This window comes from Homarus americanus, unplaced genomic scaffold (genome assembly GCF_018991925.1).
Source record: "Homarus americanus isolate GMGI-L3 unplaced genomic scaffold, GMGI_Hamer_2.0 scaffold42391, whole genome shotgun sequence".
In the NCBI taxonomy this organism is placed as follows: Eukaryota; Metazoa; Arthropoda; class Malacostraca; order Decapoda; family Nephropidae; genus Homarus; species Homarus americanus.
Genome location: NW_024744462.1, coordinates 289416 through 301430, shown reverse-complemented (window position 1 = coordinate 301430; position 12015 = coordinate 289416). Strand labels below are relative to the sequence as shown.

General features: G+C 47.5%; 1 protein-coding gene across 1 annotated transcript; it reads right to left on the bottom strand.

Annotated features, from left to right (window-relative positions):
• Positions 1 to 10856: 10856 nt before the first annotated feature.
• Positions 10857 to 11735, bottom strand: LOC121877920 (neurexin-3-like). Its single transcript, XM_042383881.1, has one exon. It carries the CDS (start codon positions 11487 to 11489, stop codon positions 10872 to 10874), a length of 618 nt encoding a protein of 205 aa, XP_042239815.1. The 5' UTR covers positions 11490 to 11735; the 3' UTR covers positions 10857 to 10871.
• Between the last annotated feature and the right edge of the window lie 280 nt (positions 11736 to 12015).

Sequence of the window (12015 nt, the reverse complement as noted above, 5' to 3'; positions counted from 1 at the left end):
TGCCCACCATCCTGCCCCACTCCCCTTCCCTCCCTTTAACCCCTATCCCACTCCCCCTCCCACCGTCCTATTGTGTACCCGCCGCGCCCCTCTTCCATCTCTTCTGGGCCACAACACCCGGGCGTGAGGGGGGTAGGAAAGGAAGAATAAGGAAATAATAATAATAATCTCCAGACGTATTTTCAACGGTTATAAACGTGTACACGATAATGTAATAAAAAAAAAACCCTCTGAGGTCTAGTATTCATAGATCCTGTTGGAGATAGTTTATAGGCGAGGGTGTTATAAGGGAAGGGATGGGCTGGGATGGGATGGGATGGGAGGTATAGAGACCTTTCTCCCACCAGGCCATCGTTGTCGCCTGCCTGGCTGGCTAGGTTAGGACACTCAACCATTTTGGTCGATAATACTTCTTGGCACGTCCCTAGGCTTCAGTATTTTATTATCATGATAGGGTTCTTGAGGTGTGTGTGTGTGTGTGTGTGTGTGTGTAAGTTATTTTCTGAGTACATCCTGTGTTAAGACAGATAGATAGATGGAGAGAGTTTGTGTTTATATGTTTTTCTTTAGGTTTTAGTTTAACAAATTTATTGACAATCTTGAGTCTCTTTTTGGTTTAATTTTCACACATATCTCTCTCTCTCTCTCTCTCTCTCTCTCCTGCTCTCTCTCTCTCTCTCTCTCTCTCTCTCCTGCTCTCTCTCTCTCTCTCTCTCTTTCTCTCTCCTCTCTCTCTCTCTCTCTCACCACCACATTCTCCTCTCCCTCCTCTTGCCTCCCCTCCACCTCTCACTCTCCTCCCCTCCACCTCTCCACTCCTCTCCCTCACCTCCTCACCTCCTCTCCCCTCACCTCTCCCCCTCCTCTTGCCTCCACCACCTCTCTCCCACCTCCTCTCTCACCTCACCACGCTCCTCTCCCCTGCCCCCTCTCCACCTCCTCTCCCTCACCTCTCCTCCTCCCCTCCCACCTCTCCCACCTCCTCCCTTTGTCTCACCCCTCCTCCACACTCCCTCCCTCACCTCGCACACTCCTCTTGCCTCCCTCACCTCTCACACTCCTCTCCCTCACCTCTCACACTCCTCTCCCTCACCTCCCAAACTCCTCTTGCCTCCCTCACCTCTCACACTCCTCTCCCTCACCTCTCACACTCCTCTCCCTCACCTCTCACACTCCTCTTGCCTCCCTCACCTCTCACACTCCTCTTGTCCCTCACCTCTCAGTTCATAGACCACTGTTTACTCCCTCACCAACCTCGGCTGACACACAATATGAACTTCAAAAGAATATTGTGGCAGGAGGGATGGTGGGTAGGGGGAGGATGGTGAAGGATGGAAGGGGATGGTGGGTAGGAGGAGGATGGAGGAAGATGGTGAAGGATGGGAGATAGGAGGAGGAGAGTGAAGGATGTAAGGTAAGAGGAGGATGGATGGTGGAGGGATGGAGGGGGCTGGATGGATGGATGGATGGAGGAGGAAGGTGGAGGATGGTGGGGGATGGAAGAAGGAGGAAGGTGAGGGAATGGAGGACGATGGTGGTGGGGAATGATAGAGGGTAGGAGAAGGAGGATGGTGCCGTACTTAAGAGGGTTGTGGCGTAAGGAAGGTAGTAGGTGGGGAGGAGGAGGGATGAAGTGGAGGAAGAGGGAGTTGGGGAGGAAATAACACAAAGAGTTTGGGAGATGAAGGAGGGGGAAAGACGCTAGGATGGGGAAGGTGGGGAAGGTGGGGAGGAGGATATTATACACACTACTTACATTGATAATATAATGAATGAGAGAGAGAGTGGGAAGAGGTAGGAAAGAAGAGTATCAGGAGAAGGAAGAGACGTAGTTAAATGGATCAGGAGGATAAGAGAGTTGAATTGAATTGAAACATTTTATTTAGAAGAGGAAGCGGGGAGAAGGAAGATGATGGGAGGAGTAGGAGAGAGGAAGAAGAATCGAGGGAACACTTAATGGAATAAATCCCCCTCCCCACTAATCTACGCCCTGAAATATTACAGCTTCCCTACCCCCTCCCTCCCCCTCACTTGTGCTCCTAAGCTTCAAGCAAGAGTAAACAGTTTAATTTAACGTTGCATGAGAGACTGTAAAAATCCTTGAGCTAAATTAATTATTGAACTTGAGTAATTATTGCGCTGTGTTGTGGAGGTCATAATAATCATCATCAACAAGTCATTAACATCACAATCATCTGTTATCTCTCGGCTAGTAAACTCAATAAGATAATTAAGGATCAATATCTAGATCTAATTCATTTTGATACACGCAGCTCAGGGGTTTGATTCTATCTCATCCCCCCTCCCCCTCCACTGTTCTAAAGGTAATCAAGGTAATTCACTCCAATCTAGTCTTCAGCGTCGTGTGAGATATGACAGTGCTATACTAAACCAAACTTCAAGATAAAAGAGCGATAGTAACTACGCCTAGCCCCTCCCCCCCCCCTCCTGTGGCGTGTTGGGTGGTTGTGTATTCTAATCTCTGCGACTAACCACGTCACACAATGACTCTTAAGTATTCACAACAGCTCTAGTCAAGGTCAAAGGAGCTCCGAGTCCAGGTTTAATTCCGCACTTAGACTGAGTACTACTGTCTCTACCATCTTCTCAAGTACTCATAAGTCATGGTACTCAAAAAGAAACATTCCAATATTTTTATTTTTTATTTTTTTTTACTCACAAGTTACTCAAATCATTCGTAAGTATAGAGAGTTATCGTATCAAAATATTCCCGCGGTTAGGTTAGGTTAGGTTAGGTTAGATTAGGTTAGGTTAGGTGAGGTTAGATTAGGTTAGGTTAGGTGAGAGGAGTTGGCTGTGAGGGGTTTTGTTTATTATCTGTTCCAAGTCGACATAGAAGACCCCCATTCATTGGCTAAATTAAGTTCGTGACGTCACCGATTAGCTAATTTATGGCTTCAGTATTATGTTCGCAACGACATTAGTTTGTTTGACTTTTATTACTATCATATTAGAGTTTATTACTGTTAGTAGTAGTAGTAGTAGTAGTAGTAGTAGTAGTAGTAGTAGTAGTAGTAGTAGTAGTAGTAGTAGTAGTAGTAGTAGTTAAATAAAGTGGTCAAGAGGTTAAGGTATTTACGGTAGTACTTCACTCCTCTTATACTGACCTTAATCCCTGACCTCTATTTTAAACTCTGACTTTACTGTGCACTAAACACCCTCGCCGACACCAGCTTACACCCTATAGCTAACACCCAACACTAGTATACACCCAATCACCCTAGCCTAGCCTACACCCAATGACCCTAGCCTAGCCTACACCCAATGACCCTAGCCTAGCCTACACCCAATGACCCTAGCCTAGCCTACACCCAGCCAGCCCTGCCTAGCCTGCACCCAATGACCCTAGCCCTGAGCCTGCACCCAATGACCTAGCCTGGCCTGCACCCTTGGCTGACCCTAACCTGTCTCTTGATGATACAACTGTTCTGACCCACCTGGCCTAGCCTACTTACAATGACCCTAGCCTGGCTACGTCGGCCTGGCCTGGCCTGCACCCAATCACCCTGGCCTGGCCTGCCCAATCACCTGGCTGGCCACCACTGCCCAATCACTTACATTTCAGCCTGCACCCAATCACCCTGGCTGGCCTACACCCAATCGCCCTGGCTGGCTACACCCAATCACCCAAGCCAGCCTGCACCCAATCACCCTGGCCTGGCCTACACCCAATCACCCTAGCCTAGCCTACACCCAATCACCAACGACTAGCCTACACCAAATCACACTAACCTAGCCTACACCCAATTACCCTAGCCTAGCCTACACCTAATCACCCTACCCTAACCTACACCCAATCACCCTAGCCTAGCCTACACCCAATCACCCTGGCCTACACCTTACACCCTGGCTTAGACCTTATATCCAGGGCGGCCCCCCAGGGAGAGGAGAGACTCCCTGGGTCGGCGCGACAAAGGGACCCTTGGGGCGCCGTAATATCCTACAACGGGAGTAACAAGAGGCGGTCAAGTGTAGGACTCTCTCCCTCAGCACCTCTGTCCTCCTCCTTCACTACAACATGCCAGAGAGAGAGAGAGAGAGAGAGAGAGAGAGAGAGATGAAAGAAAAAGAAGTTGCAGGAGGGACAGTAAAGATGGGAAGGAGAGAAACAAAGGAGAAAGGACGTAGAGATGGAAGAAGGAGAGGAAGGAAAGGAAGAAGACGAAGGAGAATGTATAGAGGGAAGACAGGTGTAACAATATCCACGACTACACACACACATTCCACTCTCTCTCTCTTTCTCTCTCTCTCTCTCTCTCTCTCTCTCTCTCTCACACCGTCTAGAATCCATGATGGCGTTGGTGAGTAAAAGGAAGAAAAATAGCTCGTGAAAGTTAGTTATTGGTTGGGGGTGACGACTTAGGGGAGGTGGTGAGAGTTAAGGGGGTGAGTGGGAGAGGTTAAGGGGCAGTGGTGAGTTAAGGGGTGAGTGGGAGAGTTAAGGTGAGTGGTGAGTTAAGGGGAGTGGTGAGAGTTAAGTGGGGTGAGTGGTGAGAGTTAAGGGGGTGAATGGTGAGAGTTTAGGGGTGAGTGGTGAGAGTTAAAGGAGAGTGGGGAGTTATAAGGAGTGGTGAGTTAAGGGGTTGAGGGTGAGAGTTAAGAGGGGTGAGGGTGAGAGTTAAGGGGTGAGGGTGAGAGTTAAGGGGGTGAGGGTGAGAGTTAAGGGGGTTGAGGGTGAGAGTTAAGAGGGGTGGTGGGAGGAGTTGAGGGGGTGAGGGGAGTTAAGGGGTGAGTGGTGAGAGAGGAGGTGAGTGGTGAGAGTTAAGGGGTGAGGGTGAGAGTTAAGGGGGTGAGGGTGAGAGTTAAGGGGGTGAGGGTGAGAGTTAAGGGGGTGAGTGAGAGTTAAGGGGGTGAGTGGTGAGAGTTAAGGGGAGGGTGAGAGTTAAGGTGAGGGGTGAGAGTTAAGGTGAGTGAGGAGTTAAGGGGGGTTGAGGTGAGAGTTAAAGGAGGTGAGATAAGGGGTTGAGGGTGAGAGTTAAGGGGGAGTGGTGAAAGGGGAGAGTGGGTGGGAGAGGGAGGAGGAGGAGGAGGAGGTAGAGATAGTGAGAAGAGGCCGACTTGGTGAGAGGTGATGAGAGAAGGAAGAGGTGGGAGGAGGAGGAAGAGGTGGGAAGAGGAGAGAGAGAGAGAGGGGGGGTGAAGACTAGGAGATGATAAGAGGAAGAAGAGGTTACGAGAGAAGAGAAGGAAGAAGTGAAGAGGGACCGTAGAAGTAGGGAAGAGAAGGAGAGATGATGGAGAGGGAGAGGTGGAAAAATAAGACAAAGGAGAATGAACAAGTTAAATAAAGGATGGGAAGGGAGAATGTAGATGAGATAAGGAGAGGGAAAGATAACGAAGATGGTGAGAGAATAATATTAAAGGTGAGAAGAAGACGAAGACGAAGAAGAAGAAGACGAAGAAGAAGACGAAGAAGTAGAAGAAGAAGAAGAAGGGCTCAAGCACCACCGGCATGAGGAGAGTTTAACGTCAGCTAAATATTTCAGCCACAAAGTTCAGAAATCTCTATTGACTTTTGTGGGAGGGTTTAGCAGGAGAGGGGTGGGGGTTTAATGGACGCCCCCCTGCCAATATATTCTCTTACAGCTCCCATCAAAGGGTCAATTTAATTTTACCCTCTCTCTCTCTCTCTCTTACCTCCTCCTTCCTCCACCCTCCTTCCTCCTCAAAGCCAGCGGGAGAATTAATTACACCCAACTATAAAGTAATCTTAGTATGATCTCCTTTCTCCTCCTCCTCCTCTCCTCCTCCCTCCTTTCCCCTACTTTGAAAAAAATACATTGAAGTCGCTAAGGAAAAAGTAAGACAAGTTGAGATGGTGTTGATAGAAGCTTATTATTGTGAGGATGAACCTTAGTCTCTCTCTCCCTTTATTTTCTTCGTCTTATTTTTTTTTCTATTTTGTCCTTGTCCCCTTCTTCATTATCCCTGTATTTCTTCCTTCCTGTTCTCACATTTATTTCCCTAAATCTCTTCTTGTGCCCCAATCTCTATCTTTTTTTTCATTCTTCTTCCTTCCTTCCCTCTCCTTTCTTTCTTCATCTCCTTCCTCTCCCACTATCTGGATCTCCTTCCTTCCCTTCAGCGGCCATCCTCCTCTCCTTCCCCCCACTATCCCTTCCTTCCCTCCCAAAGCCCAAGATATCGTAAGCCAATTCCAACACCAACCACCTCCTCCCCCCTCCCTTAACTACAGTTTAAGAGAACGGACGTATCCAGTTACGGTCGAGTCTCGATGCAATTGCCGCCATTTTTAAGCCCCCCTCACCCTAAACTTTGTGTCGTAGCTTAAAACTGAGCCAATTAGATGCGTTCCCCACATTCCCAGCTAAGAGGAGAGAGAGAGAGAGAGAATATTTGAACTTGCCACTTTGAGAATCCGGCCAGAACAAGCAGCAGCTGTTGATTGTGGGAGGTTTTAATTAGTTTGAGAGAAGAGAGAGAGAGAGAGAGAGAGAGAGAGAGAGAGAGAGAGAGAGAGAGGAGAGAGAGAGAGAGGAAGAGAGAGAGAGAAGAGAGAGAGAGAGAGAGAGAGAGAGAGAGAGAGAGAGAGAGAGAGTGTTGTGTTCTGAACATGGTGTTGACTGCAGTAAAAACAAACAACACCACCACCTTCCATTTTCTGTTTTCTTTTTATTTTTTTTTCACGCAATGGTGGTGGAGGTGAGGTGGGGGGGGACTGTGGCTCAGATAATGCCTTGACAAATGTACCCAGTCGTTTATTCCTACACACTTTTTTCCGCCTCTCTCTCTGTCTCACTTTTCTTTCCGTGTCGGTTTTATTTCTCTCGGTCTCTTATTTTTTCGCTGTTTCTTTTTGTTTGTTTTCTCACTTGCTCCCAGACAAACAGAGAAGACAGACAGACAGACAGACAGACAGACAATGCCATTATCACACCTAACCCTTTAAAAACCCATTTCATTCACTCAATTCAAAAAAGTGAAGCGAAAATTTTCTCTGATTTTCATATTCGTTTTTCTTTAGTTATTTTCCATCCCCTCCTCCCCTCCCTCCTTCCCTCCTCCTCTTCCTTCCCTCCCTTTCCTTCTCTACCTTCCCTCCCTCCTATCCCATGCTAGATGATCACAAGGCACCGCAATGGAGACTTTGTGATAAACTCCCCTCTTCCCTTCAACACCCCCCATTCCCTCTTTCCCCTCATCTCCTCCTACCTCACTTCTACTTCCCTTTCCCTCTATCTTACCTTATTCATTATCATTCTTCTTCCGTATCTCTCTTCTATCCACTTTGCTTCCCCTTCTCCTCCATTACATCTACTCCTTTTCCTTTCTCACCCTTACCTGTACATCCCCCCTTCCCCTTACTCATCACCTCCCCCGTCAATATCACCTCACTTAGAGTCATTCTCTATCATCCCTGGTCATTTAAATCAGGTTCAAGTATCCATAGCTGTCCTCTTTTCTAGGTGACCATCCCTCCTCCTCACCCCCCTTCCCATCCGTCCCTCCCCTTCCTTTCCACTATCCCCTCTCTTTCATTCTATCTCCTCCTTCTCTTCCTCCTTCCATTCCCCTCTCTTCCTTCCTATCTCCTCCTCCTTCCCTTCCCTCTCCTTCCCATCTCCCCTCCTCCTTCCCTCCCATTTCTCTCCCTATTACTTCATCCTGATCTAAATACGTGTTAAGGTTTTGTTGGGTCGTTATTTACTACAAGAATCTGATCCCATGATTGGCTAAAATACTGAACTACTGTATACTTGAAAGAGAGGTTGTTGAATGGAGACCTGCAGTTTTAGCATCGTGTGTATCCTCTCCTCACTGGTAAGCTTGGTAGAGTGGTATGCTTGGTAGTGTGATAAGCTTGATAAAGTGGTAAGCTTGGTAGTGTGATAAGCTTGATAGAGTGGAAAGCTTGGTAGAGTGGTAAGCTTAGTAGGTATCTCCATAATCAAGGTGACAAGGTGACAAGTTGACTATGCGCGTAGGAAACCCTAGACGTGTAAGGGCTATTTCTAGAACTCCTGAGAGAGAGAGAGAGAGAGAGAGAGAGAGAGAGAGAGAGAGAGTTTACAACGATCGACATGTCCCGAGAGGTCAGATCAGGTCAGGTCAGGTTATATCCTCACACTACAACACCTGCATCGGCCCACACTATCCTCAATATTTCAGGGTTAGGTTTCAGACTCGCCTTCATGACACGGAATAAGAAGAACTTCAGGAAATAGACTCCATATGTAATTCATCGCCTCAAGAGTATATTCCTGATCAGCCATACACCATCACCTGTTTGCTCATGTACCGCGTTATTTTCTCCTTTACCGCAACATTAACGTAGAAGTTCATTTAATAAAACGATGTTCAACGTTCCCTATGAATAAAACAATGAACAAGGTCCTCTCTTATACTCGCCAGCACTCAACATGCATCAAACGCTCCAAGTGAATGCTAAGCTTCCATTATACTTTACCTCCCCCCACCAACACCCACTAATATTAAAGGCGATACTAAACTATGCCAGGCACACATTCCTCCTTACAAAACTCCCTTCCTCCTACTGGCGTTATACTTTCAACACACACACACACACAACACCAGCTAGGCTCTCAGATGTAAAGCCGACTCACAGCCCCCTCCCCCCCAGCAGATGAGTCCCGATACAACGCAACAGGCAACACTACACCGCTATCGTTACCTACTTCAGATAGTTTATTTATAAAAGTTCTTCACCAGCCGCTACTTAACCTGTATATCCTGGTGAAATGCGCAGCAGTCTTGAATCTCTCTGGGCTTATATTGAACCTACGTAGATAAATATTCACTTTTATCATGTCTCGTAGGCAAACATCATTTACTTTGTAGGTATCCTGGTGGGGAAGGGGGAGGCGTGAAGGCTCTTAGGTGTTATGTAGGTAAATAAAGATGAAGGAAAGATGTGAGGAGGCGTAAGTATCAGTGAGGGTAAGTTAAGACACACACACACTGGACCCGAAGTTGTTTAGTGATGCATAACGCAACAGTAGCGGCGGCCCCATCCCCACCTGGTGATTCCCTGAGTTGATTTAACGAAGTGGGAGGACACACACACACACACACACACACACACACACACACACACACACACACACATATACACACACACATAGACGTGTCCCTCATCATCATCATCATCATATACAAGGTAGAGTCAGCGAGGGATAGTGACGCGACGTTCCTCTTCTTAACCACACACAGATAACCTGAACCAATTCGTGGATGACCTCGGCTTTCCAACACTAAAAACTAAATTAGATAAGATTTCTCTTTTAAATATGCTCAAACATATAACTCATCAAAGCTATCACGATGTATCTATCCCATGAAACTATAAGTGTAATAATAATGCCTAAAACTGTTATAAGTCTAATTTAATAATACTCTAATGATATAATCGATGCTTCCATCCCAAATTATCATACTGACTACAAAACCTTCACTAAGCTCCACTAACTCATTCATCCAACAAAATATTAACATTTAAAAACTTGAACTAGGTTCTTGTGTACTGAGGATTACAGGTATAAAAGTAACACAATTAGTTGCTGGTTGGAAGTTTTATCGTTTCAAGTTGCAAGTAAAAAAGGCAATTGTGTAAACAGCTCACGTTCAAGGAGTTTTGCAAATTCTGATACAGTACAGTACATTCATAGCGGCGCGGCGGCCCAATAGCTGCCATGTTTACGAGTTTGTTCACCTTCTGGACACTGTGATAAGGAAGGTGGATACAGAAGGGAAGAGATAAAGAGAAGATAAAGATATATATACACACACCGCGACATGGAGAGAAAGATAGATAGAGAGGGAGAGAGAGAGAGAGAAGGATGAATGGGGTTACGAGGGAATGAGTAAGACAACACAACAATGAAACAGACAGAAAGGCACGCACGGGTACTGAAGAGCATCCCCCTTCCTCACTCGAGCCATCCCTCCTGTGATCACAAAAATCAGCCCTCAGGTAGGTGGAGAGTCTAGTGCTCCACACACACACGGCAGATAGCCCAGGGAGGATGTGTACTGCGAAGTTACTTTTGACAGGACGATCATTTGGGGTAAAGAGGACTCCAGAGAGATTCCTGACGGGTTTACTAACAGTACCAGAAGGAGTTAAAATAACCCTAACTTAATTTACAAGGAAATGGTTGATCATCGCCCCTTGTACCACTCACGGATATACTTGTACCGGCATGCGGGTGTTCTCTCATAGCCTAAAGCAGATAGACGCCCGCTGCCTGATTCACTACTCCAACTTTTCAATGCAAAATAAAATGGGATCCTGGACATCACACACCCTAACCCTTCCCCAAGAAACACAAAAAACACACACAATGTTTACGTTTATTACGTCATCAGAAATGGAGTGGAACTAATTTTTATTTTGTTTCTGTAAGAGATTATTTTAATTCACTGGATGAAAAAAAAGTCAGGTTTAAAGGTAAAAGTTAAATCTTCATTATAATTTGTAAATGATATTATAAAGTAAAATATATGAATAAAGTGGTTTATTTTGGAATGGGTTAGTGAGGGGGGACGACACCTCGTACATTACCCGCTATCTGGTTGATACAAAATCCAGAAGGTTGTGGAGTGAGGTGAGTCCCCCGTGGTGGCTGGCGTGTGCTGGAGGGCAGGGTAGGGGCGTGTGCCTCCCTGTTAGGCACGTTGCTGCTCCTCCGATAATCAATGGCCAGCCACCTCAACACAAAACAAAGCATAACTTCACTCACCAGAACACTTTTTGGGGATCTCAGTAAATATTCTGGCGTTGAATAAACAGAATAACATGCAACAACAATGGTAGAATTGAAAGGTTGAACAAACAACAGCTCCCCGAGACAGGACAGTGGTGTCCACCCTCAGTAAACAAGTTGTCTTACCTGGCTGGCGATCATGTTCTGGCTGCGGGAGACGCCGTCGGCCCCGGTATACACAAGCTCACGAAACTGCCCGGCAAAGCGAGGTTCTAGAGTGACGACGGGTAGCGTGAGTCTTGACCCCACCTGCCTGGTCACCAGGAGCGGCAGGCCCCCCACGTACATGAAGGAGTTAGTGTCTGGAGAGCCGAACTCGTGGTTCAGAGACTTGATAACGCGGGTTTCCGTCTTTCCGTCAACCGTGAGGTGTGTTCGGTCGTGACGGCGAGACACCTTGACACGGTGCCACAAACCGTCGTTGAGGCCGCTCCCCACCGTCAAAAGCCGCGCGCCCCCTCCCATGTTGTAGTGCAGGCGAACCGCGCCTTCTACCAGTTTCAGTTCAAAGAACTCATAAGAGCCGCCATCGTCCGTATACAGGAGCAGGCCATTTAGCTCCCGGGTTAAAAATTCAAACTCAAGCGAGCCATTAGCGCCAGGCATCCACCGAGGAAACTGGGCGAAGGAGGTTGGCGATCCCTCCAGCAGGAAGCCGCTGACGGCACGGGTGATCATGAGCGCCACCGCCAGGCACCAACACAACCAACTATCGGCACCCATGGCGATGATACACTAACACTGATAACAATTTCTCGCTGCTTGGCACACACTCACTGACCTAGCATGGTCACACTACGAGAAGCGAGGCAGCAGCGGTAGTAGTAGGAGCAGCGAGGGAGACACTCACACTGGCACTGAACGCGGACGGAGTGGCGGCGCGGCACCGTTGCGGACGGACGCCCTCACTACACTGCCCCGAGAGCTGCCTGCACCTCAACCAGTACCACCACGCTCCCGCACCACGCCTCCTACCCGCGCACCTCCTACTCTTCTACCACCACCACCACCACCACCACCACCACCACCACCTCCTCCTCCTCCTCGACCACCAAGTCCCTCCACCACTACCGCCTCCACATTTTCCTCTGTCACCACCACCAACACTTTATCTTTCCTCTACCACCATCACCAGTCCCTCCACCACCACAAGTATGTCCTCTTCTACCACCATCTTATCCTCCATATTTCTCCTATTATTTATCCTTCTACCACCATCACCCCCTCCTCCTCTTGTCACCAAAGGTCT